This window comes from Triturus cristatus, chromosome 3_1 (assembly GCF_964204655.1).
Source record: "Triturus cristatus chromosome 3_1, aTriCri1.1, whole genome shotgun sequence".
In the NCBI taxonomy this organism is placed as follows: Eukaryota; Metazoa; Chordata; class Amphibia; order Caudata; family Salamandridae; genus Triturus; species Triturus cristatus.
Genome location: NC_140583.1, coordinates 880,206,868 through 880,234,097, shown reverse-complemented (window position 1 = coordinate 880,234,097; position 27,230 = coordinate 880,206,868). Strand labels below are relative to the sequence as shown.

The following is a 27,230-nucleotide window of genomic DNA, read 5'->3' as shown; positions in this document are numbered from 1 at the left end:
CTGGCGCTGCCTTTCCGCTGACACCTGCTAGCACTCCTCTGGGTGGCAGCGAGTGCTAGAGGTACTATTTCGGGCTGCCCTGCTTCTGCGTTGTCCCAAAAAGGGCCGATCCCATCGCGTCTTCTGCCCACAGGTTCCCAGCCTCAACGCTTGTTTTGTGATGCAGCCCCCATTTTGTCTGCTGCCTTCCGAGGCCCTCCTGCAACCAGTCCCGTTTCCTCGAAGTCTGCGGCACAGGACCTCCCAGCCCTATAGTTGCTTCTCCCAGGTACTTCCACTATCGTTCCCTCGACCAAGTAGTGGGGCCAGGGGCTCAGGATTATGGCGGATTCCTAGGACAGAGCTCCACGGTCCGCTCCCGTCTACATCGGCGTCAAGCCATGCCCCACCCACCAAACCTCATGATAACTCTTAACACTGCGGGCAGATATAAATCAGGGTTTCACTGTTATATCTTTGAGTTGTATGCAGAGGGTGGGTTTGATGGCTGTTCACTATTTGTTATCCTCCATAGATATTACTGGCCTTACATACATATAATCAGATCACGTAGTAGATTTGGCAGTGCCGATGAGTTGTGCATGGTCAAAATACATCACGGAACATCATAAGTCTATTTTATTTTCCTGACAAAGTATTAGCTTCTGTCTCTTGTTTAGTCGTCCTCACACCTTCTGGAATATGCTCACGATCACACCCATAAGCAGGATAAAATTGTTGAAAAAGGGTATCCTGCTACATTTTTTTCATCATGTTTTAAAACCAGGGATATTTTTTAAAGAAATAAAAGCCTTATTGTTATCTTTAGTATGGAATAACACCAGTCATAGGTTGTCACTATGAAACCTCCAACTTGCCTGATCAGAAGGAGGGTTGATAACCCTGGATTATGAACTGCATTATTTTGCAGCATATCAGCAATTGGTGAACAGATGCTTTGCTGTGACTCTCTCAGGCTATTTGCAACCCCCAGAACTGCAGAGCTCCATTCAGCTGACTTGATGGGTCTACCACTTGCATCTCAGTGAAGGCAGAGATAGCTGACAATCTTTTAAAGTGGTGAGGCACTGCTGGGTACAATGCTTGCATAGGAAGCATTTCGATGCTGCCTTTCCACCCGGCGGCGTCATAGCAGTACTCAATACTTAATGTGAGGAGGACTACGGTATTCTGACACTGTGCAATCTATATGAAATGGGCATGTTGATGAATTTTCATGATCCGTCAGGGAATCTTGAAATCTCCCAAGGACATTTCCTACATTTTCGTAGATTAGATGGCTCCCTCCATTTAGTCCGAGGGTGCAACAGTACCCGTAAACTATGTGTGTTCTGTGTTTTGCCATTGTTATTCACCCTAGGTACCAGAACAAAAGCAATAACCATTTTTATAAAGCACACCTTACCAAATATAAAACCAATCTCAAAGACGTTTACAAAACATGAGGAACTAACTGAACATAACTGGAATTCAGTCCTACTGCACACACAGGAACGCCTGCTTTATATTGCAGCAATTCCATTTTCTACACAGAATGTAAATGACCTTGCAGAGATTGTTCACATGTACCCTTTCATTGGCTTGAAACTTGACTAGGAGCGGCATTGCAGAGGCTGATGTCTACAATTTGGTCCGAATGTGACTGAGGATTGATTACTGGGGAAATCTAATGGGTACACTGGAGTAGACAATAGGCTGACATTCCTCCTGACTGAAATATGCCTCTTAGTCTGTTCCCTCAATTGAAGAAGAAAACATTGGGAAACAAAGGCAAAGATATATGTAGCAGGCCTGGAGATTTCCTGGGGAACTAGGGCACAAGCAAAGAACAAGAGATTAGAATAGTAGGCTGATATAGAAGGTTAGGTCCTTCGCATAGTAAGAATTAAGGGGAAGGTAAGTATATATGCTCTTCTCATGGGGAGATAGAATGATATTTTGTAGAAATACTACAAATGATTATATGCAATCCTGAACTGACATTAGTGGTGAAGTCTTTAGGATTTAATTTGATAAAGCATGCAGATCCATTTAGACAAGCTGTGCATTAGCCCTGCACTACAATTGGTGGCCCTTCCATGACCCTTTTATGTATAAAATGGTGAAACTGAAAATGCCATTAGCATGAGCATTCTTGCATACGCATGTTGACCCATCTGCCAGTTAATATATATGAGGTTATTAGTTGTGAATTGGTCCACTCAACATGCCTTAAGACTTGGTACTGTATGCTTAATCTAAATGCCTGATAAAATATTTGTATAATCCTTGAATTAATCAATTGGATTGCAATACTGTTGGTCACAGATTAATTTTACTGCTGTATGGATTTAATCTTGTCTTGATAAAACCCAACAATATTTTGAAGATAACATCATGAATGATATTGTTATGGATGCGTTCTAATCTTTGTGTATGTGTTGAAAATTAAAGATGTATTGTGAAGTCCTCTTATTTAGTGCTATATATGTAGTGAGGTCATAAGCACTGTATTCAGTATGTGAGTTATGGTTTACATGGCAGGTGTGTGTGAAAGTATTTGCAATTTACCATAACTGGGGAAATTCAGGGGGATTTTGGTTATATTTGATACCAATAGCTGCACTTTAACTGTGTAAATTAATTTCAGATTTTTTTGTTTAACATATACTTAGGTGTTATGACCAAAGATAACCATAACACAATTATAAATGTTTTTTGTTGTTTGAATATATTGTTGTTTTTTTCATGATGTAATACATCAAACATCTATAAAGCACCCCTGTCCTTGGGTGCCCAACATCTGCCTATGGCCTAATCATTTCTACAACCCACTGTAGGTGGTCAACCCCTGTAGGTTGCCACATGGCCTAATGCCAAACCCTGCACCCCACTCCCATTGTTCACAGCTATTCATCTTATGAAGCTGAGGTGCCCAGAATTGATTTATTTAAATATTTGTTGAGATTCATGAATCCTGAGACCATTCGGCGAATCTGCAGAACTTGGGGAGTGTCCTAGATATGAAACTACCAAGATGAAATGTACTTTCTATAAATGATTTTAATGAGCCCCATGAAGCCTATTTCTTATTATTTCCAGCACAGTGCTTGGTGCATCATGCCAGGTAATGATGGCCACAACCAAAATAGTTATGTGATGGCCTGACAATCAGAGTGACTATATTTGCTGATCCCAAACGAAGCTCCCGTGTCTATGGCAAACTTATTTTTTAAAATTGATATTCAGGGTTTCTTCTCAAGATATATCTATCATCTCACCCTTGAAAGCTCAGATGAAACCTTTCTGGAAAATAAATGTCTCAAAAATGAGTACTCTTATTTAACATGAAACAATGCTAAGTGACACCTTTAAGTAGTTTCATGCCAAGCTGATATCGTTCTTTTTAACAGTTTTTGCTGTGGTTGAGAGCAGTTTCTTATCGGAGTTAAAAAGGAATCCACACATTTTTTGCCTGCTTACCCCCACATATTGTGTCCCCCAGGAGAGAACTTCATGCATCTTGACATCAAAAAACTCTTTGCTATTCTATTGGGATGTGTGCAAAATGAAGATCTGGGAGTAAGGTATCAATATAACACAAAAAAACAATGATGCAAAGAGCCAGGGTTCATGCTCCTCTGACTCTGCAATCTTGTCATGATTACATTCTTAATATTTTGGAACTACACGCTTCAATGGAACAGGGAAATGATAACAATAAAATCTTAACATTTCAATCAGAATATGTAATGGCACAATTACAAATGACAAGAGTTTATGGTGAACACATTTAAAAAAGCCAATTCAGTTGTTTTCGTCAATGAGAATGAGAATGAAAGTGAACGTCAATCAAATCTTTTCTGGTGCATACAACCTAAAACATGCCTTTTAAAAGGGTATAAAGAAGTAGTATCCTGGAAACTACTCACATCTATTTGTTTCAACTTTGTTTCAGTGTACAGAGAACTTTACATCATCCTTCACAATGATAAGAATGCAGTAATAATCAGACAAAATGTTATAGATCGATTGGAGAAATGAGAGGGAAAACTGGGTGTGCCATTACGTAGAGGAGTTTGATTTATTTCATGTTTGCCATTGAGAAACTAAATGATAGAGTGACTGCTGAGCTTCTTAATTCGAAATGTGACTTTTGAAATGATATAGCCTTCCTACTCACAAACGAGCTGTGCATGTTTACACCATCTACCTTTTCTTTCTACAATCCTCATGAGTGCTGAATTACATGCGAGAGCTGCAGCAGCTCCATCTTAAGCTGTGACAGGGTCCCTACCAGGGTGCCATCTGATAGCATCGTATTTCAAAACATATTTTGCAAACATCACTTCTCCAAAATAGCTTTCAAAAACATCTTTCACTATAATATTTTGTTTGGTTTTTTATGTAGTGTATTATTTTGACCAAAGCATCTTTGCATACATTTCAGATTTAACATCCTTCTATTTAAATTTCGTTTTTTGTACGAAAAACTGTATTTATTCACAAAGACGCACACAGACACACACACATGGGTGTGTATGTGCACAATGGAATGTTTATGGTTTTATTATGTTTACATATTTGTAGTTAGACAATAGCCCCCAACCACCTTTTAATTTTAGATATGATTTTATTTTTATAATGTTTATATGGTCGTAATTTTTATTTTTTGTGGCATATACCCCCCAAACTCCCCAAGTCACTATTGTTAAATGTTTTTAATATATATATATATATATAAAACATCAATAAGAATGATCTAAACTTAGAGTTTACTGCCACCATCAGCAGGGAAAGAGTTGAGTTTCTTGACGTGGGGTTATACATTGATAATACAAATATTCAAACGAAACTTCACAGAAAAAGTACAGCAGGGAACTCGATACTGCATGCCAACAGTTGTCACCCCCGACACCTGATAAAAAGTATTCCGTATGGGGAATTTTTAAGGATTAAGAGAATCTGCAATTCTGATATTGATCTTGAGCAATGCCAAGCAGACTCACTACAAAGATTTTTAGTGCGAGGATATAAACTTAAGGAGCTACAAACTGCATTGTACAAAGCCAATAATTCTAGCAGTATGCTTGATAAACCCAGTGTTGATGCTAGTACTATACCCTCTATATTGGGTAAAAAGGATAAAAATCAAAAAAGTGAAGAGGTAGTCAGAATAATAACTACATATAGTCGACACGAAAAACAGGTCAGAAGTATTATCAAGAAAAACTGGTCAATACTTAAAACTGACATCACTCTTTCTCCTTTATCACCGGAAATGCCCTCTATTACTTTTAGGAGGGCACCGTCCATGAGGAACGCATTAGTCAAGACAAGCCCTGAAGTTCTAACATCTACACACTGGTTCTCCAACAGGAAAGGGTTAAGTGCAGCTCTTGTAGAGCTTGCAAGTTTGGGGTAAATAACATTTAGTTTTCTGATGCCTTTGCAAATATTCCAATTAAGATCAATGGAATGTTTACTTGTAAAACTGAAATTGCAGTCTACGTATTGGAATGTTCTTGTCATCTACAATACGTAGGCAGTACTAAGCTGCAAGTATACACACGTATTTTACAACATCTACGAGCAATAGTAAACTCCGACCCCAGCTACCCTGTTGCTAGACATTTTAAACTGGTACATAATACCAATTTAAATGACATCAGCTATTTTGTAATTGATGCGATACCAAGGTCAATAAGAGGAGGCAATAGGGAAAAGAAATTAAGGCAATTAGAATCACAATACATTTTACAATTGGATACTAAGATGCCTAACGGCTTGAATACAAGGGAAGATTTACATAATTTTTTATAATACCATTTTTAATTAATTTGCATTGACTCCCCCCATTACCTGTCTCCTACAACTAAAACAGTGACCAATATAGAAGCACTAATATATCTTTCTGACAATTTAAATATTTTGTCTGATTGATTTTAGTTTGGTTTTTATCCCTGATTATACCTTGTTTTTTCCAGATTTTATCGGTTTTAACTTGGTGTCTAAAGGGGTTTTTAATGTTGGAACTGTTGTTAGGCAGTGTTAAATTTCTAGTTAAATTGTATTCATTCTCGAATTTCATTTACTGCAATCCTTGCACCTCTTTATAATCTGGTATAAACTGAATCATTGACCAGACATTACTGCTCATTTGCACTATTGCGTATTTGCACACCCAAATCTCCGAAAGTTTCTGTATTATATGTGGTTTTGCCCTTTATATCTGTAATTGCACTATCAAATATGTGAAGGTTGCTATAGCTGATCCATTGGAAATTAAATCTCTAAGAAATGATGGTTTTTTGAAAGGGTTATATAATTTTTACTATACATTGATGAGAGTTAAGTTCGGTAAATGTGCATTTATGCATATGACATGTTGATAAAAGATTATATTATATAGGCTCAACACGACCGATTTATAATGCTTACATTGACAATAGTATGTAACTATGCAATAATAGTATATATATTATTGTCAAATCACTTTGTTTGCACTAGCACTTTATTTACGATTTTTTGCACAGTCACTAGTAGACGCTCTGTTAGCTCCTTCGACATACTGATTCTATGTGGTAACAATCTTGCGGTTTTCTGACATATAAGCAATTATTTTATAGGCATCAGCCGATATTGTTAATTAGCAGGATGTTACGCTAATAAGATGTACTATGGAAAGTATTAACTTGGAATAATTATCTTGTTTAAGAATATTCAAAAATATATGATTGCTTTTTTCATATAGAATTGTTTTTATATATTTGAATAGTGATTATTGTCAGTGAAGAAAATCTATTTAGAAACAAGACTAGATATACAGTCTGTTGTTGAGCTTTATTGAGTAATGGGAGGGATTACTCTCTCAGGAAGTGACTATTTATTCACATTTTGGGTCCTGGCAAGTCATGTGATCAAGACTGGGGTGACCTAGTCGAAACGCGTCATGCTGTGGGACATTGCAATAAAGAACGGATAATCCAACGATACGCTGTGGTCTGTACCTGTTTTTGCAAAGATATTTTGCTTCAGGACTGTGGTTTCTTCATATATATATATATATTCACTGAAAAAACCATAGGTTTCACACACGTTATAGTTAGGAATTAGCATTTAAAAAACCTTGCAAATTCAATGAAAAAACCATAGGTTTCACACATGTTACAGTTAGCTGGACATTTCACTCGTAAAAAACCATTGAAATTCCCCCGTTATAGTTAGTGCAGGCAACTATAACTCACGCGACCGCAATCCTCTGCTGATGCTAATACTGTATTTAGACACTTATTTGCCCATGTCTTCTTCCATTAAATTTTAGCTATGCATATATTACAAATATTTTTTTTTCATAAAGACACATATGTCATCAGCAGAGGATTGCGGTCGCGTGAGTTATAGTTGCCTGCACTAACTATAACGGGGGAATTTCAATGGTTTTTTACGAGTGAAATGTCCAGCTAACTGTAACATGTGTGAAACCTATGGTTTTTTCATTGAATTTGCAAGGTTTTTTAAATGCTAATTCCTAACTATAACGTGTGTGAAACCTATGGTTTTTTCAGTGAATTTGTACGGTTTTTTAAATGCTACGTTACTTTACGCCGTTCGTGGCGTGCGCGCCCACGTCATGCAGTTCGTTCCGTGCGCGCACGGTGCGCTTCGCGCACCGCGCGCCCACTTTACGCAGTTAGTGGCGTGCACGCACGGTGGGCACGCGGTGCGCTACGCGCACTGCGTGCCCACGTTACGCTGGATGGGCCATGTACGCACGTTGCGCTTCGCGCACCGTCCGCACACGGACATATTATGCGCTTCGTTGTGAAAGGTTATCTATTATTTGTTCAATTATCAAATAAGCCATGCACAAAAGGTGCCCTTCGGGCGCATTTTGCACATGGGGTGGGGCAATTGTGGATATTGTTTTTTTTTTTATTTATTTTTTACCGTACGCGTACGGTAAGCGTAATCGGGGTTCTTTTGGGACACCCTAACCATGGCTATGTGGTTAGGAGCTGTCTAGCTTGCCCCTTTTCGTGTTATCCAGCTTTGTTTTTCCTCCCCCCCTCAGAGTGCGAGAGAGAAAATGGCGGACGACACTTCCTGGTTTCGACCGATTCGAATGTTTACTAAGATCGAACAGCCAATCAGAATCGCGCTCGCGCACGTCACCGTACGCGTACGGTAAGCTTACCATAAGCGCACGGTAAGCGCACCGTAAGCTGCCACAGATATATATATTGATTTAAATGCTATTTTCTCTGGAACTACTGAACAGATTTACACCAGACCTACAAAAGGCACTTCCTTGACCTGTAGACTACCTCTCTGCCAAATTTCAAGTAACTCTGTTCAGCCGTTCGGGCTGTAGCTGTGTCTAAAGGTCCTATGGAAAAATGCATGGGGAAAACGCGTTTTGGGACCCCCCTTTTTTCTCAGCCCCCGCTTAACGAATCCCCCCGAGACTTTCAGGGTAGGAGCGGACCGTAGCGCCCCATTAGTTTTGAAAATTTCGCGAGGATTCGTCGACCGGCGCCAAAGTTATTCAAAATAGAATGTTGCGGTTTTCCTATGGAAACAGGGTCCTAACTATAACTATCTACTGGCGACCGCCAGTAGATAATATATATATATTACCTACTGGCGGTCGCCAGTAGGTAGTTATAGTTAGGACCCCTTTTCCATAGGAAATCCGCAACATTCTATTTTGAATAACTTTGGCGCCGGTCGACAAATCCTCGCGAATTTCTCAAAATAGGTGGGGCGCTACGCTCCGCTCCTACCCTGAAAGTCTCGGGGGGATTCGTCAAGCGGGGGCTGAGATAAAAGGGGGGTCCCAAAACGCGTTTTTCCCATGCATTTTTCCATAGGACCTTTAGACAGGGCTACAGCCCGAACGGCTGAACAGAATTACTAGAAATTTGGCAGAGAGGTAGTCCTCAGGTCAAGGAAGTGCCTTTTGTAGGTTTGGTGTAAATCTGTTCAGTAGATTCTGAGAAAATAGCCTTTAAATCAATATATATATCTGAGCCAGCTTACGGTACGCTTACCGTAAGCTTACCGTATGCGTACGGTGGCGTGCGCGAGCGCGATTCTGATTGGCTGTTACATCTAAGTAAACATTCGAATCGGTCGAAACCAGGAAGCGGCGGCCGCCATTTTCTCTCTCGCACTCTGAGGGGGGGGCTGTAAATAAAGGCAAAAAACATATAAAGGGGCTGTTTAGACAGCGCCCATGCACATAGCCATGTTAGTTGAGTCCTCAAAGGCCAAAAACGGTAAATTTTTATTTTTTGAAAATTTCGCCGATTACGCTTACCGTACGCGTACGGTGCGCTTACGCTAAAAATTTTAATAAAAAAAAAAACACTCTCTGTGCATGGCATATTATTGTCATCACTTACAAATTAAATTTAACAGATTACCTATCACAAGGAAGCGCATAATATGTCCTCCATGTGCGCACGGTGCGTAACGTGGGCACGCGGTGCGCGTAGCGCACTGCGTGCCCACCTTGCGTGTATGGCACTAACTGCGTAAAGTGGGCGCGCGGTGCGCGAAGCTCACCGCGTGCTCACCGTGCGCGCACGGTGCGCGAAGCGCACCGTGCGCGCACGGAACGAACTGCGTTCAGTGGGCGTGCACGCCACGAATGGCGTAAAGTAACTTAGCATTTAAAAAACCGTACAAATTCACTGAAAAAACCATAGGTTTCACACACGTTATAGTTAGGAATTAGCATTTAAAAAACCTTGCAAATTCACTGAAAAAACCATAGGTTTCAGACATGTTATAGTTAGCGGAAATTTTACTGATAAAAAACCAATGAAATTCCCCCGTTATAGTTAGTGCAGGCAACTATAACTCACGCGACCGCAATCTTCTGCTGATGACATATGTGTCTTTATGAAAAAAAAATATTTCTAATATATGTATAGCTAAAAATTTATGGAAGAAGACATGGGCAAATAAGTGTCTAAATACAGTATTAGCATCAGCAGAAGATTGCGGTCGCGTGAGTTATAGTTGCCTGCACTAACTATAACGGGGGAATTTCATTGTTTTTTTATCAGTAAAATTTCCGCTAACTATAACATGTCTGAAACCTATGGTTTTTTCAGTGAATTTATATATATATATATACATATATATATATAATATATATATATATATATATATATATATATATATATATTACCTACTGGCGGTCGCCAGTAGGTAGTTATAGTTAGGACCCTGTTTCCATAGGAAAACCGCAACATTCTATTTTGAATAACTTTGGCGCCGGTCGACGAATCCTCGCGAAATTTTCAAAATAGGTGGGGCGCTACGTTCCGCTCCTACCCTGAAAGTCTCGGGGGGATTCGTCAAGTGGGGGCTGAGATAAAAGGGGGGTCCCAAAACGCGTTTTTCCCATGCATTTTTCCATAGGACCTTTAGACACAGCTACAGCCCGAACGGCTGAACAGAGTTCCTTGAAATTTGGCAGAGAGGTAGTCTACAGGTCAAGGAAGTGCCTTTTGTAGGTTTGGTGTAAATCTGTTCAGTAGATTCTGAGAAAATAGCCTTTAAATCAATATATATATCTGAGCCAGCTTACGGTGCGCTCACGGTGCGCTTACTGTACGCGTACGGTGACGTGCGCGAGCGCGATTCTGATTGGCTGTGCGATCTAAGTAAACATTCGAATCGGTCGAAACCAGGAAGCGGCGGCCGCCATTTTCTCTCTCGCACTCTGAGGGGGGCAGCATAAACAAAGTCAAAAAACATCTAAAGGGGCAGTATATTCAGTTCTTAACCACCCAGCATCGATATAGGTGTCCCCCAACAACCCCCAAGGCCAAAAAAACTATTTTAATTTTTTTCGAAAAATCGCCGATTACGCTTACCGTACGCGTACGGGTAATATTATTAAAAAAAAAAAAAAATGATCCACACTTTCCCCACCCCGTGTGCAAATTGTTCCCGAAGGGCACCATTTGTGCATGGCAAATTTATATATGGAAACTACAAATGAATACCTTTCACAACGAAGCGCATAATATGTCCCCCATGTGCGCACGGTGCGCGAAGCGCATCGTGCGTACATGGCCCATCCCGCGTAACGTGGGCACGCGGTGCGCGCAGCGCACCGCGTGACCACCGTGCGTGCACGGCACTAACTGCGTAAAGTGGGCGCGCGGTGCGCAAAGCGCACCGCGCGCGCACGGAACGAACTGCGTTAACTGGGCGCGCACGCCACGAATGGCGTAAAGTAACTTAGCATTTAAAAAAACTTACAAATTCACTGAAAAAACCATAGTTTTCACACACGTCATAGTTAGGAATTAGCATTTAAAAAACCTTGCAAATTCACTGAAAAAACCATAGGTTTCACACAAGTTATAGTTAGCTGTACATTTCACTCGTAAAAAACCAATGAAATTCCCCCGTTATAGTTAGTGCAGGCAACTATAACTCACGCGACCGCAATCCTCTGCTGATGACATATGTGTCTTTATGAAAAAAAAATATTTGTAATATATGTATAGCTAAATTTAATGGAAGAAGACAAATAAGTGTCTAAATACAGTATTAGCATCAGCAGAGGATTGCGGTCGCGTGAGTTATAGTTGCCTGCACTAACTATAACGGGGGAATTTCATTGGTTTTTTACGAGTGAAATGTACAGCTAACTATAACTTGTGTGAAACCTATGGTTTTTTCAGTGAATATATATATATATAAAATCATTCCTAAATATAAGTATCCTTATCCCTTTTATTTTATCTACTTATTCTTCGATGCCCATTTGCCATTCAAAAATGTTCATATGTTTTAAATTTGCTGCAACATGTTCTCTAGGGAAAGTTATTAAAGTATACATTTTGAAACTGTTTTTGCCAAATTACAAATACAAGATTTTTAGCTAAATTTCGTTTTTTTGTGCAAAAGAATGCAATGAATGCAATGAATAATTTGGGCTAAGATGTTATGGGAAAACAATGTTATTGTAAAAATATGTTTCTGAAAATAAATGTTTGTAATGTTATCACATGCTACTCCAACTAGGATCGGTATCACACAGATCCCTACAAGGTGGCCAGGTATGTTTCACTCCTGTGACTGCCACAACCACACACCTGAAAAATATGAAACTTAGATTGCTCTAGCTCATAACTGCCTTAAGAAAAGTGTAAGTGAACTTCTCTCATATATGTACATCCTCATCATGTCACCTTTGCAAGCAAAATGCTGCCAGCCTCTCTGCCACATGCAACCACCTTCACTGCTGTTGCTCTGCTTTCACTACCATGTCTTACCTCTACTTGAGTAAAAGAGAGGAAATTGTGACTGGCACATTAGAAATACTGTCATCTTATAGCGAACCCCATGATAGTGTTGAATACTAGAAGAATTTGTTGTTTACTCAGGCAACCAGTGGAACTATGCATTTGTGATATTTCTTTTAATTGGACTGAGGTAGCATGCTCCATCATATGGTCTGCACCTCATCCGGTCAAGGTATACTGTTCGGGCTTGATGCAGTTCTCAGAGCCAAAGTTGGTAAGCTATATAGACATGGTAATGAAATGTTAGGAGAGAATATACATACAGAGTTCCTATTCACCATTTGTTAAAATCAGCAGAGTTTGACACATTGGAAATAGCTTACCTCTGATGAGTTTTCATTGCCATCAATTACTCTCTGCCTCTGAAAAAAGAGTAAACATTAGTATAGATTTGACACTCATAATTCATGCCAATTCAAATATGATAGATATATATACATATATGTATTCATTGAAAAAAACAAAGATTACGGGCCGTTATGGTTAGGAAATAGAATTATAAAATCCTTGAAAATTCACAGAAAAAAAACAAAGGTTACAGAAACATTATATTTAGATTCAGATTTTACACACACAAAATCATTAAAATTCAGCAGCTATAATTGTAGTTATCTCAAGTAACTATAACTTGTGCCGTTAAAGGTAACATAACTCGCGACCCCGCCATGCACAGTTTTCTCATGAATAATTTCACTGCAAATGTTACAGTGATATTATCAATGAAGTCATTGAAGATGTCATCAGTGACGTAATATTTGGGGTAATTAGCAGTGCATGACGAGGGCATGAGTTATAGTTTACTTAGGCAATGAGTTATAATTACTTGAGATAACTATAGCTGCTAAATTTCTATGGTTTTGTGTGAGTAAAACCTGAATCTAACTATAATGTCCCTGTAACCTTTGTTTTGGTCTCTGAGTGGGTGTGTGAGCAATTTTCTGGGTGTGTGAGTAACTGTTTGGGTGTATGAGTGGTTGTGTGGGTGTGTGAGTGGTTGTGTGGGTGTATAAGTGGTTGTGGGACTGTGTGAGTGGGTGTGTGAGTGGCTGTGTGGGTCTGTGAGCGGGTGTGTGAGTAGTTTTGTGGGTCTGTGAGTGGGTGTGTGAATAGCTGTATAGGTGTTTGAGTGGGTGTGTGAATGGTTGTGTGTGTGTGTGAGTGGGTGTCAGTGTGTTAGTGAGTGTCAGCGTGTGAGTGAATGTGTGGGTCTGTGAGTGGGTGTATGTTTTTTTTAAAAATGGGGTCTGGATACACAAATCTACCTAAATCCACCCATGTGGTAAAAAAAAGAATTTGACAATTTCTTGCTCAACAGGGGTCCCTCACAGCCTTCTATCACTTCTACTTTTTATTTCCCCCCAGGGAACCATATCTAGATGCACAAAATGGCAGCCACAACTTTTCTCTAAGATTGCAGCCAGCCAATCACAGCATTGCTGTTGATGCGTGTTTCCGCAAATCTGCCTGGATCCACGAGGATCCATGGCGGATCCACAACGATCCATGGCGGATTCACGGCTGATCAATGTCTCTAGACATGAATACATCTTTGTACTTTAATAACTCCAAAACTACTGAACTTATTTACACCAAATTACACTCTTTCAGGACCAAGATCTACCTTTCTGCCAAATGTAGTGCTATTCCGTTCAGTTTGAGCTGTAACGATGTCTAAAGTCCTCATGGGAATTAACTTGGGGAAAACGCATTTAAGGACCCCCTTTTTTCTTGGCCCCCACTTGATGAATCTCCCCAAAACCTTCCAGACAGCAGCTGAAGCATGCGTTAAATTAGTTTTGAAAATTTTGTGAAGATTCATTAAAGGGCGCCAAACTTATTGGCAAAAAAAATACAACACTTTCTATGGAAACTAGGTACTAAATACATTTACCTATTGTGTTTGGATAATAAGGTGGCTCTGAAAAGAGCCTTTGTGTTTTCTATGTATATGTCATCACTACACATAAAATAGGATGCAGTCTTTCAAATTGTTCAGGAACACCATGTTGACTTTACCTGTAAAATGCACTCCATCAGCTCTGTAAATATCATACATGTCAAAGTGCAAGTTATTACTGTAGATAGAGCCCATGTTATGGTCTCTCAGAAATACTGAAACAGCTTTATTGATGTTTCCTAGCTTTGTCTATCTGTGGACAGACTGAAGATGACCACTTCTATTTCTGCCTCTGGCATATGTTGGAAAACACCAAGGCAAAGTGAGGTAAAAGTGGCATTATTTTTCCAATGGTATCATTAGCATTACCAATCCTACCCCAGTAAGAGTGCCCAGGTCATTGCCACCACAGTGCACAATCATGAGGTCTGGATGTTGGCAATCCATAACGCTTTCAACCAATGGAAGCAACTGATGCCACTTTAAGCCTCTTTAGCCAACCCAAGTAATATCCATATTAGGCAAACCCAGGTCCTTGTCAATATTTCAGTTTCTAGCAGACTCTCTTTCCCAAAACACATAGCTATGGCACAATTCATTCAGTTAAAAAGATGCCTTGCCACAAAAATGTAAAACAAGAAATTTGATTGGCTTCTATAAATATGATAGTGGTTAAAATGAGGTTGTATTATTGACAAAGACGTAAGGAGATGTGTGATTGGATTTTCTGATATTAATAAAACGTAATAGAGTATCAGATATGGCACTAACTCCAAATACTTAATCACTCCTGCTACAGTGGTTACCGAGTTAGCATGCTTGTCGAGAAAGTGTTCTGAACTTGTGACCTACTGTTAGCAGAGTATGTTACAATGTTGGTCACCCTAGCAACAGACCTACAGGAGCATGGAGGAAGGGTCGGTAAAACCAACAATGTAAAGGTGAAACTAGACTGGTAGTACAAGAAATAGGGAATGAGGTGTATTTGGGTCCATATTTAGGCATGAATCCGAAGTGTTGTCTAAGTGAAACTGTTTAGGAGCAGTTTACCAAAAATATTTTTGATTACCGGGTGGATCCGCAGATCCACCAATAAGTTACATGGATGGGGACGTGCTGAACGCCATTGAAAACCCCTACCAAATTGTGCTTTCTTTCAAGTAGAGCAAGAAAAGGTTAACAATCATGACCATTCAGAAGAGCTGTACTATTTTAAAAATATGAAAGCCATGTTGTTATTTTTCCATAGCGTGTGTAACCTTGAAAGCACAGTTGAAAAGGTTGCCTTTAATGGTTCCCTCACATGAGAGTGGTGTACCATTCTTGTGTTTGGTGTTTTGTGAAATTTGTGCATACAGAAAATTAAACTCATACTGAGAAAGAGAAAAAGAGTCCAATAATCATATTTAACAGAGATATTAATTAAACTGTAGCACAAAGAAATACTAGGTAGATAGTGAATGAGTAGATAATAAAGGGGTTCGGAGTGAGCAGGATGTTTTGAAAAACTAAAAGAGTATAAAAAAAGAGAGTTTATGAAGCAAATAAAGAATAGCATAGCAATTAGAACATCAGAATGAAAATTTGGAAAGATTAAAAAAATTAAGGGATTTAGCTATTTCCATAAATGCACAAGCAGAGAAACACTCAGTTACGTATGCACTGGGAAACCAACAAGCTTACTTACATATACAATAACACACCCTCATAAGCACTGAGCTAGTCAGTTACCTGTGCCCTAAAAAACTGGCACTAACAAGTCATCTCCGCAGTAAAGTAAACGTTTAAAGATGTTTCAGGTCTGTTACAGTACAGCATGTGTATGCAGCTGTCCTGGTAGGCTCAATCCAAAATCAGAACATATTGCTAGGCATTCAATTCCTGTTTTACTACATATAACTTCTGAGATAGGCTGTACGTCGGCTATAAGACTGGGAGCTATGTGCTTAAAAAATAAGAGATGCTTTCTAAGTTTGATTCAGTTATATGCACACTAGCAGACCCATATATCCAGTTATAGATCCAATCTAATATCCAACCTATACAGCAAGTTATATATTTACATATAAAAAGAGACACTAAAAAATCTTCTCATACAGTGACAGAGACACTTAAACATGCACTGTCACACACATACAGCTGTTATGTATCCAGTATTATGGGAGGCAGTTACACACACAGTAACATACCCCAGTACCAAGTAACACAGTCAATAAGGGATCCATAAGGTCGGTTACATACATATTTACAGATCCATAGAGTAACTAAGAGAGGCAGTCGTGGCCTGACACCAATGGAGTGAGCAGTGTTGCTCAGAGTTCCGCTCGGCTGACCCACACCCAGTGCCAACCTGACTTCATGAGGCCACCTCTGGAGCACTGCCACCTTGTCTGCATAGGCCAGATACTGCAGCAACCATAGCAATGACTGAAAATACTGTGAATGATGGCAAAGGGGTTACAGGGGAGTGGAATGCGCCTGTGAGGCCTGAAGACAAAATGGCATAGTCCGCTCGGATCGGCTAGAGCTGTGGAGGGCGAGGAGCTCTGATGGCAGTCAGCCAGGAGGAACTGGCTTTGCAGAGGGGCCCCATCGACGAGGACCTTACAGCGGTGGGAGGGGCACCTGAGTCAGGGACTGATTGATGCCTGTCTCCTCTATTTTGAACTGAGGCCCCATTAGTCACCTTCATTGAGGCTCTGGCTGCCTATCGGCTGCCGACCAGCACTGATGTTTGCCCAGGCTATCACTTGACCTTGAAGCAACTGGGAGCATGACTTGACTTCCGATGGTGCCCCGCACTTTCCCATGTGGGAGACTCCCTTGCACTTATGAGGGGAAAAGGAGACTATCTCTCACCCTGAGATTGCACTCGAGGCCTCATGTCAGTGAGTGGACGAGGTGCCAGGGTACCCGGAGACATCAATAGGACCAAGCTATCGCTGAGTTTGTGAGATCTGCCCTGACTGCGACTAAGGCTTCCGCTTTGAGTGCGTGCAATATCCCACGCCCGGGGAACTGTTTTGCACCAGTAATGGAGCTTGGACTCCTGCTGCTGCTGATAGGGATACTACCGCTGATAGTGCCCCAGTACAATGCGCTTGCGGCTCCCGCTTCCTGCTGAACTGCCTTGCTGACGGGATGGAGAGGAGTGACTCCTGCCCTGTGCACTGGCGAGAGTGGTACTTTGATCTGTGCTTTGTATACTGGAGTGTGCAGAGAAAACGCTGTGTGAAAATGACCTGCCTTTTGGAGTCATGGGCAAATTGTACAGCAAGCGTGACCAAGACCCTGCCAGTGGAGCAGACCCACCGGACAAATTGGAGAACAACTCCGCGAAGGGACAAGAATCTAAAATAGACACTATTAACATTGACCTAAGTCTCTTACAAGACGATCATAAATGACTCGCGGAGAGAGTAACAAAGAATAAGCGAACCCTTGAAGAGCACCCACCATAGATTACTGTACTGAAGGAACAATTGACGTTGGTTGAGTTGAAGGTCTGTACTCTTGAAATGCGGGTAGAGGATACAGAAAATCGCTCCCGTTGCAACAACATCTAGGTAGTGGGATTGCCTGAGAAGGTGGAGGGCGCCAATGTGATGACATTCATTGAGTACTGGCTGCACACTATACCTTTTTTGCACTGGAAGGGATAACCGAGTCCCTTCGAGAACACCACAGCCCGGGACTACCCCAAGAACAGTGGTGGCTAGACTGCTATACTATAAAGATTGCAACCATATTCTGGCACAAGCCCAGCGAATGGAGGAGCTGCGAGTTGGTATGGATGCTGTGGTATGGATTATCCCTGACTTCTCTAGAGAGGTACAGAGACAGAGAGCATTGTTCCAGGTGGCCAAGAAGAAACTGCGGCAGCTGGAATTCAAATATGTAATGCTAGTCCACACAAAGCTAAAAGTAATGATTTCAGAGGAAACACACTTCATACATTCACCACAGGACGTCTGGGACTGGTAGGAATCTCGATGTGACCAGGGGCCTCCCCAAAGCCCCCAACACCAGCAGACAAGTCGCACCAGAGCTCAACATAAAAGTTTGCTCTGCGGCCCTGCTGTCCCTTCAAAGGCAGAAGTTCCGTTCGGAAAGCAGAGGGCGATGGAATGGTGGCCAAGATGAGTGGGAGAGAGATGAGATCTCCATCATCGGGGTTTAGCCCTCCCATTCAGGGCTCGGAATCGGATCACTGCTCGAGCGCTTCAAAGAACTCGAGTTTCAATCAATCAATCAATCAATCAGGTGTTTGTTAAGTGCGACTACTCACCCGTAAGGGTCTCAAGGCATTGGGGGGAGGGGTGCAGGTTCCAGTCCATCAAGGAGGGGGTCTGTCAAAGAGCCAGGTTTTGAGGTTTCTCGCAAAGATGGGGAGCAATGTTGTCTGTCTGAGGTGGAGCGGAAGGGCGTTCCAGGCTCTGGCTGCGAGGAAGGAGAAGGAGTGGACTCCCGAGCTGGTCTCTCTGGTGAGGGGACCATGGCGTAGGAGAGCTGGGCTGATCGTAGGGTCCTTTGGGGTGCGTGGAATTTGAGTCCGCTGTTATGGTGTCGTGGAGGGCCTTGTGTGCGTGGGTGAGAATCTTGAAGGTGATTCTAGCCTCGATGGGGAGCCAGTGGAGTGTGCGCAGGTGCTGGGAGATGTGGCAGTGTCTTGGCAGGTTGAGGACCAGGATTGCGGTGGTGTGCTGGATGGTTTGTAGCTTGCAGGTGAGGTTTTTGTTTATTCCGGCATAGAGTGTGCTGCCGTAGTCGAGTCTGCTGGTGACGAGGGCGTGAGTGACGGTCTTACTGTGCACGAGGTGGATCCATTTGAAAAATAATGCGACGGAGTTGATCTGGCGGTTCATTCTGAACTCGGCGTCCAGGATGATTCCAAGGTTGCATGTGTGGTCCGTGGTGGTGGGTGAGCTTCCGAGGATGGGGAGCCACCAGGTGTCATTCCAGGCATCGGGTTTGGGCCCATGATGAGTACTTCTGTTTTGTCGGTGTTGAGTTGTAGGCAGCTGCTTTTCATCCATTTGGCGACAGCTATGCCTTCTTGAAAGTTGCCTCTGGCTATGTTGGGTTTGTTGGATAAGGAGAAGATGAGTTGGGTGTATGACACAATGTTGAGTCCATAGGTTCTGATAATGAGCGCGGGCAGAGCCATTTAGACATTGAAGAGCGTGGGGCTTAGGGAGGACCCCTGGAGGGCTCCACAGGTGGTTGGTGTAGGGTCTGAGAGGAAAGGGGGGAGTCTGACCCACTGTGTTCTGCCAAAGAGGAAGGAGTGAATCCAGACGAGGGCATTCTCCCGGATCCCTGTGTTGTTGAGTCTGCGTATTAGGGTGCAGAGAGAGACTGTGTCATATGCCGCTGAGAGGTCGAGGAGGATGAGGGCTATAGTTTCTCCTCTGTCCAGTAGGGAGTGGATGTTGTTTGTTGCGGCAAGGAGGGTGGTTTCTGTGCTGTGGTTTTTTCTGAAGCCGGATTGGGAGGAGTTGAGGATGTTGTGCTCTTCGATGAAGGTGGCGAGTTGGCTGTTGATGGCTTTCTCAATGACTTTCACTGGGAACGAGAGCTGGGAGATGGGTCTGTAGTTCTTGAAGTCCTTGGGGTCCGTCGAGGGCTTCTTCGGGAGGGGGTTGACCTCGGCTTGTTTCCAGTCATCGGGGAACGAGGAGTTCATCAGGGAGCGGATGATGGTGTGGCAGAGCATGGGTGTGATGGTGTCGGCAGCTCTGTTGAAGATGTGGTGAGGGCCGGGTCTCCGTGGGGGCCCTGGAGTGGATTGACTTCATAGTCTTCAGTGTGTCTTCGGTGGAGAGAGCTGTCCAGTTGTCAATCGTTGGCTTCAGGGTGTCGGGGGTGGCTGGTGAGGGTTCAGTGTGTTGATTGTCTTCGCTGAAGTTGTCGTAAATCTTCTTGATTTTGAGGTGGAATAAGGTGCTGAGTTTGTTGCAGAGGTCTTGTGAGGGAGGGATGTCAATAGACTCGCTGGTGGCTTGGGCTAACTCCTTGATGATGCTGAAGAGTTCTTTGCTGTTGTGCACGTGTGTGGAGATTCTGTCTTCAATTGCTTTTTTTCTCATTTTTCTGATGAGTTGGTGGCGGGCGTTGGTGGCTGCTCTGAAGTCGTTGTGGGCCTCTGTGGATTTGGAGTTCCTCCAGGCCTTTTCAGGGTGGCGGCAGGTGCGTCTGGACTCTCGAAGTTCAGTGGTAAACCATCTGGCCTTCTTGGCATGAGTGTTGTTGTTTTTCTTGAGGGGGGCTATGGTGTTGGGGCTATCGGAGATCCATCTGTGCAGAGTTTGGGCTGCAGTGTTGGGGTCCTCGTCCTCCGCGATGGTTGGGGTGGAGTTGTTGAGTGAAGAGGTTAGTTGGTCGTCGGTGATTGTGGTCCAGTTTCTTCGTGGGAGCAGGTGCTGGTGTCTGTGGATGGTGGTTGTTCTGAAGGTGAAGTGGACACATCGGTGGTCTATCCATGGGAGTTCGGTGGTGTGGCTGAAAGTGATGGTATTTTCTGTTGTGAAGAGGGGGTCGAGGGTGTGTTCTGCTGAGTGCATGAGGTTCGATCACGATCTGGCAGAGTCCAATGTTGTGGAGGTTGTCCAGGAGGGATGTGGTGTTGGGGTCCAGTTGGTTGTCGAGATGGAAGTTGAGGTCTTTCAGCAGGATGTAGTTGGTGGATGCGATGGCATGCAGGGAGATGATCAGCAAAACACACAAGATGATGGACGGAATGTGTCACATTGGCAAAACATTCACCCCCAGTCACAGATCTGGGTTTAATCCATCTTTATTTTGCTCACCATGCCACCCCAGTTCAGACATGGCCATATGCTAATCAGTCTTGACCCTGTGCCGCATGGGAACAGTCCAGCCCGAACTGCCAAGCCATGTCTTCCCTGGACTGGAATCAAGCATCCTAGGACCGGTTTCGGGGTTTCACCCCTCTTCAGCCAGGATAGCTTGACTCCAGTGGCGTAGTGAGCACGGGACCCACGTCTGGGCATACCCTTCCCACATAGGGTGAACAGCAAAACACACAAGATGATGGACGGAATGTTGCACATTGGCAAAACATTCACCCCCCAGTCACAGATCTGGGTTTAATCCATCGTTATTTTGCTCACCACGCCACCCCAGTTCAGACATGGCCATATGCAAATCAGTCTTGACCCTGTGCCTCATGCGGGGAGATGATGTCCGTGATGGAGTTGGAAAATAGTCCGCGGGGTCCAGGGGGTCGGTAGATGAGGGTCCCAGAGGGTGGTGGTAGGGCTGGCCAGTATCTTGAAGTGAAGGTGTTCCAACAGGTCTGTAGGCTCATCGGGGAGTGTGCTCAGGCGGAGGGTGGATTTGTGGACGATGACGATTCCTCCTCCTGGGCGGTTGGGACGGTCCTTCCTGGAGATCTTGTATCCTTGGGGAATGGCGATGGCGATGTCTGGCCCCGAGGTGGTTTTGGTCCAGGTTTCGGTGAAGAATGCTACATCCGGGTTGGTGCTGTCGAGGAGGTCCCAGATTTCGGTGGCGTGTTTGTGGAGTGATCTGACGTTGAGGAGGATGCATTGCAGGGTCTTCGGTTCGGGTGTGTTCTTGCGGGTGGGTTGTGCTGGGTCAGTGTCCCTGGTGGTGTTGCAGGTGTGCCGGCAACGGTGACAGCAGAAGGGTCCATGGGTGTTGGCTGGTGATGCTAGCTTGCAGTTGTTGTTGCGGCCTGGGTTGAGTGCGTGGAGTGCCCTGGGTCGTAGCATTGGTGGTTCGGAGGTCCAGGGTTCCTGGTGCTGGTTGCGGTCGGGTCGCGGACGGGTGCAGACGGGCTTGCCTTTGGTGCACCTTTGGCACGCCAGTGACGTGCCCACTTTGTGCGGCCACCATTAAGTAGGGGTCGGGGAGGGCTGGACAGCTGAAAATGGAGAGGAAAAGCGGAGCGAGAGAAGGAGACAGAAGTCCACTGGACCACCAGGGAAAAGAGTGGAATAAAAGGAGAATAAAGCAGAAAAGTGAAAGAAAAGTGGATGAAAGGGATAGAAGGAGAGTGAAAGGGAGAGCTTGAAATGAGGGTAAAAAAATGAGTGAAACGGAGAGGAAAAGTGGAGCGAGAGAAGGAGACAGAGGTCCACTGGACCACCAGGGATGAGGCTCAGGTATAACCTGCAAGTGGAGGAGGGCCTTGAACACCAACACTTGAGAGTGCAGGGGCACAGGAGGGCCTCACTTGATGGTGGAGCTGCGGTGGTGGGAGAGCAATTTCACTGACAATGAGTCAGTGGTCTTTCTCCGGGCTTCGAGCTACCCAACGTGACGCCGAAAACAGCAAATTACACCATATGAGCTCTACGAGACAATGGTACTGTGTTGGGTGCTCAGAATGATACAGTGATCTCCCTATGTCACATTGAAGGCACCTGAACAATACACGAGTAACTGAGCAATGAGCTAGAGTTTTATTATCCTTTAGAGCACACTGGGTGAGAGTTTGATTGCTAAGGGAGCTCATTAACCACACCCACTTCTAGTTTATAGCGTGCTATGTTATGTTATTCTAATTTATTACGCGCTCGAATCACTCCAAAGGGGTATCTCGACGCGAGACCAAGATGACAGAAAACAGGAAAAAAATAAGTCATCCTTAAAATAGGTGGGTCTTAAGAGCATTACTGAAATGGGAGTGATTTTCACAGATGCGTAGTTGCAGTGGCAGTTGATTCCAAAGATGAGGGGCAAGGAAGGAGAACGATTTTCAGCCTGACCTGGCCTTTCTGAACCTAGGGACCTTGAGCCAGGCCTTTTCATGTGATTTTAAAAGTCCAGAAAGGGTGTAAAGGGAGGATAAATATATGGGCCCTTGTCCATGGAGTGCCTTATGAGTTAGACAGCAGACGTACAAGACGTGCAGCGGTGTTCTGAACTACCTGAAGCTTAGAGAGCAATTTCTTATTCATGGAGACCAAAAGAGAAATGACATAGTCCAGATGTCTGATAACCAGCGCCTGGACAAGTGTTTTCCGTGTGGAGAGTGGTAGTAAAGGAAAGACGCTTCTGCGCAAACGCAGCATGTGAAAGCAAGAACCTGTGATAGCTGATGTTTGTTCTTTCATAGAAAGGGATTGGTCCGGGTGGACTCCCAGGTTTTTACCACTAATTTGGGTACAGGGGCCACAACCAGTTCTGATGGCCACCAATCAGGCAACCAAAGAAGTTGGGTCTGTCTGAATAATATAATTTCAGTTTCTGTGGTGTTAGGCTGGAATCTGTTTTCTGACATCCAGATTGCAATGGCTTTCATCCAGCGGAGAAAGATGCTTTTGATTTGGACAGATTGTTCTCAAAGGAGAAGAGCAGCTGCATATCGTCAGCATATGAAACAATCCCAAAGCCAAAATCTCTGACAATTTTGGCAAGGTTGGCCATATACATGTGAAAAAGCGTAGGGCTGAGAGAGGAGCCCTGGAGGACTCCACTGTCTAATGACATAGATCTAGACTTATAAGGGCACAGAATGACCTTTTGGGTCCTATTTGACAGGAAGTCAGCTAACCATTGCAGAGCCGTAACATGAATCCTGATCTCTTGTATTCTGTCAAGAAGCCACGACTGAGAAACTGTATCAAATGCTGCTGACAGGTCTAGCAGAACCGGCATTGTGGGTACATTTGCATCAAGGAGCATTTGATATGGTCAGTGACCGCTAGCAGAGCTGTCTCTGTATTGTTAAGCGGTCTAAAGCCGACTGGGAAGCCAGCAGAGCGAGGAGCGAGATTGGCCGGTACTTAGTAAGGTCAGTTGAAAAAAAATTGGCCTGTTTTTGGAAGGCTGATCAAAGCCAACTTCCAATCTAAATGGACTTTTCCCTTAGTAATGGACAGATTAAATAAGGAGAAAATTTGAGGGGCCAATTTGTGTGCAAGGTTTGCCATAATTCTGGGCGGGCAGAAATCTATTGAGGAGCCCGATTTAGCAGAGATCAGAAGACTGTGAGTCCTCTGAGATAGTGTTGACTATTGAGACCTTATTCTTCTCTTTAAAAATAATAGCAATACCACCCCAACCTTGGCTGTCTAATGTAAGTATTTTAAAGTTGACTGGTAAAGCAAGTGTGATGGAAGGGATGAATGTGAAAGTAAGTCAAGTTTCTGTAAGGAATCCAATCTCAAAAGAAGAAAGAGTGAGCAGATCCTAAGGTTCCACAGCATGTTCAGGCAGGGATCTACCATTGATGAGAAAGCAGTTTAAGCTATGAAAGGGAGTGTTGATGTCTTGGAGGGAAGGCCTTAGTGTGCCTGTAGGAATGGCTGTCAAGATATTTTTTTTGTTACTATTAAATCTAGAGGAGTTAGACCTTCAATGGAGGACAGGGTTTGAAATCTGCATTTTAAGGAAGCAACAGGAGTGTCCAGAGCTAGGAGGATAAAATCACAGCAGGAGGCCTTAACATTTAGCAAGTAGTCTAATACTGTTCTGGGGAGTATACAATTGTTTGAGCGTACCTTTTCTCTGATATAAAAGGGGCAGGGGTTCTGGCTCCTGGTGACGTTCTGTGTGGAGGGGTGCAGAGGGGCTTGCCTTTGGTGGGCGGTCGCCGTGGCCGCTGAGTGTCAGCGCTGGCATCAGCAAGATATAGCTGGCCTGACGTGACGTGAAGGAAAATGCTAGACTGCCAATCAGTCAGTCAATTTAACTTTATTCGATCTTCGAGAATAAGATCATAAAAGTACATTACATCATAAAATACATATTCAATCATACGTTACAGTTCCAATAGATTTAAAAATAGGTAAACACAGATAAAAACCATAGGTAAAAAACTGAAGCTAAAAAACCCTCTGTTACACTATACTAAATTCCTCCAAATCACAATATAATGTGCAAAAATGCCAAGTCCATTTAAAATAGAGTTAAAAGGCAATTGATCTCCTAGTTGATAAAGCCAAACATAAGTAGGATGCAAGAGAGAAGCATACGTAAGGGTCAGGGAGCATTTGTAAAAAGGTCAGAGCTGGGCGACATTGTTCGAAGCTAGATTTCCTCAAGTGGGGAAAAATATACTTTTTACGTTCATACCTATAAAATGTACAAAAGAATATGAAGTGCAAATTTGATTAAGGGGAGGTAGCATCACATGAACAAAGTGGCAGATCATTAATTGAATACACACCAGCCGGAAAACCATGCATGCACAGGATAAGATTTATCCTAAATCGCACCAGTGCATATCGATGCCAGATATTTGTTACGAAAAATACATATGAATTTGCTTCATCAGGAATTGTGGGAAGCCCCAGGTATATAGCTACTGTGGTTGTGACACAATTTTGTGCATATCTTTTATTTTCCCAGTGCAAACTATGGCAAGATTTAATTTCAGCTTTGGAAATTGACTGACACACAAGTGGATCACTATAGAGGGATTCAAAGCCCAATATTGACAGTGTTTCTTTAACATATTGAAGCCATGATACCTTATAGGTCTGTTCAAGCGTTAAACAATCCCTAATGATGTTTTGGTTTAATCCGACCGTGTCCTTCCACAAAATAGAATGCCATAGTAGTGCCGAGGCACAGGATATCAAATCTGAAATTTATGGAACATTCAACTCTTGGTGCATGTTCAAATTTGAACGGCTTTTGGGAAGGGATAACACTTTCTTATAAAAACCATTTTCTAATCTTTGTAATACATCAGCCTTCGTTAATCCCCAAATCCCTGCCCCACATGTAGCTGATGCAATAGCTTTTGCAGCATATATCTTTTGGATTGGTTGCAGTGGCTTAGTACCTAATTTTTTCATGATAGAAAATATAGCCATGATGCTCTTTTCTAATGCGTTACCTCTATTCATTATCATGTTTGACCATGTACCCGAACTGTTAAGCAAACACCCATATATAAAAAAGTATTTGTGATTTCGACACTACAGGAAGCAATATTAAAAGCGGGTAATCTTTTAGGTCACTTCCCTGTAATTAAAATGTAGGTTTTAGCTTCATTAACCCGGAGGTCTAACAAAGCCACATAGGACACATAGCTATAAATGAGCCTTTGTTGTGCTAGACCAGTCCTGGCTATCAGTACGGCGTCGTCTGCATATAGCAGTATGGGATTGCGTTTTTTATTTACCAAGGGGACTTCGGCTACAAATTGATCCAGTGCAGATTCTACACCATTAGTGTAAAGTGAGAACAAAAGGGGAGCCAGGATACACCCCTGTCTGACACCCCTAAGAATAGGAAATGACCAGGTACATACCCCCTGGCTACCATATATGACACACGCCAAGGATTGAGAGTATAATTGGTGTATAAAAATTATTATGTTTTCGTCCACACCCTTCATGATACTCAGACCAATTTTTACATCTGCCATAGAAAAAATAATAGGGGTGTATGGGTCCATGGTCAGAGCATCAACAGTTAAAATTTCCCTTCCTGAAACTGACCCCAATATATTTGACCCAAGCATCCTCTCCCACATGAGCATCTAGAGTTGGCCCTATATCTTGGTTCAGGAATGGTGTATTAATTATGGCCCAAAAATTATTTTGAGTCTTTTTTAAATGCCGCGTGTTGTAGTTTATCCCAAACATCCTCTTTTAAGTCTACACCTCCTACTTTCCTTATATTGGGAACAGAGGTAAGTAACAAATGCCTATCTTAATTTACTGAGTGCCTTGGTGCAACTATCATCAAACCAACGAGGGGCCGAGGTTTGATGCTTCCTCTTAGAGGCCCGGAAGTTGCTTTCCACTGCATTCAGCATAAAACAAATGCCTGGACTATGTCTGATGGTTCATTATAGAAATCTAGGCAGGTCCATAATTCCTGTCGTGTGTGCCCAACTATTTTAGGTATTAATACAGTTTTATTTATCTTAGCCCATATAAGGACTATACCATTCCTTCTCGCTATGGTTGGTGCTGGAATTCTCCTATCAGATGATTTAAAACAACCTTTCCAAAATATTTCGAAAGTAATCGCAGCATGGTCACTAAGGTCTGTAACAAATGTTTCTATCT

At 42.8% G+C, this 27,230-nt stretch overlaps 1 protein-coding gene across 1 annotated transcript in view; it reads right to left on the bottom strand.

The window, feature by feature from the left end:
• Positions 1–27,230, bottom strand: part of STK39 (serine/threonine kinase 39) — a 1,405,344-nt gene that overhangs the window by 394,133 nt on the left and 983,981 nt on the right. Inside the window, exon 12 of the mRNA XM_085645380.1 lies at positions 12,638–12,676. Within this exon, the coding sequence (XP_085501506.1) occupies positions 12,638–12,676 (39 nt within the window). The remainder of the gene's footprint in view (positions 1–12,637; positions 12,677–27,230) is intronic.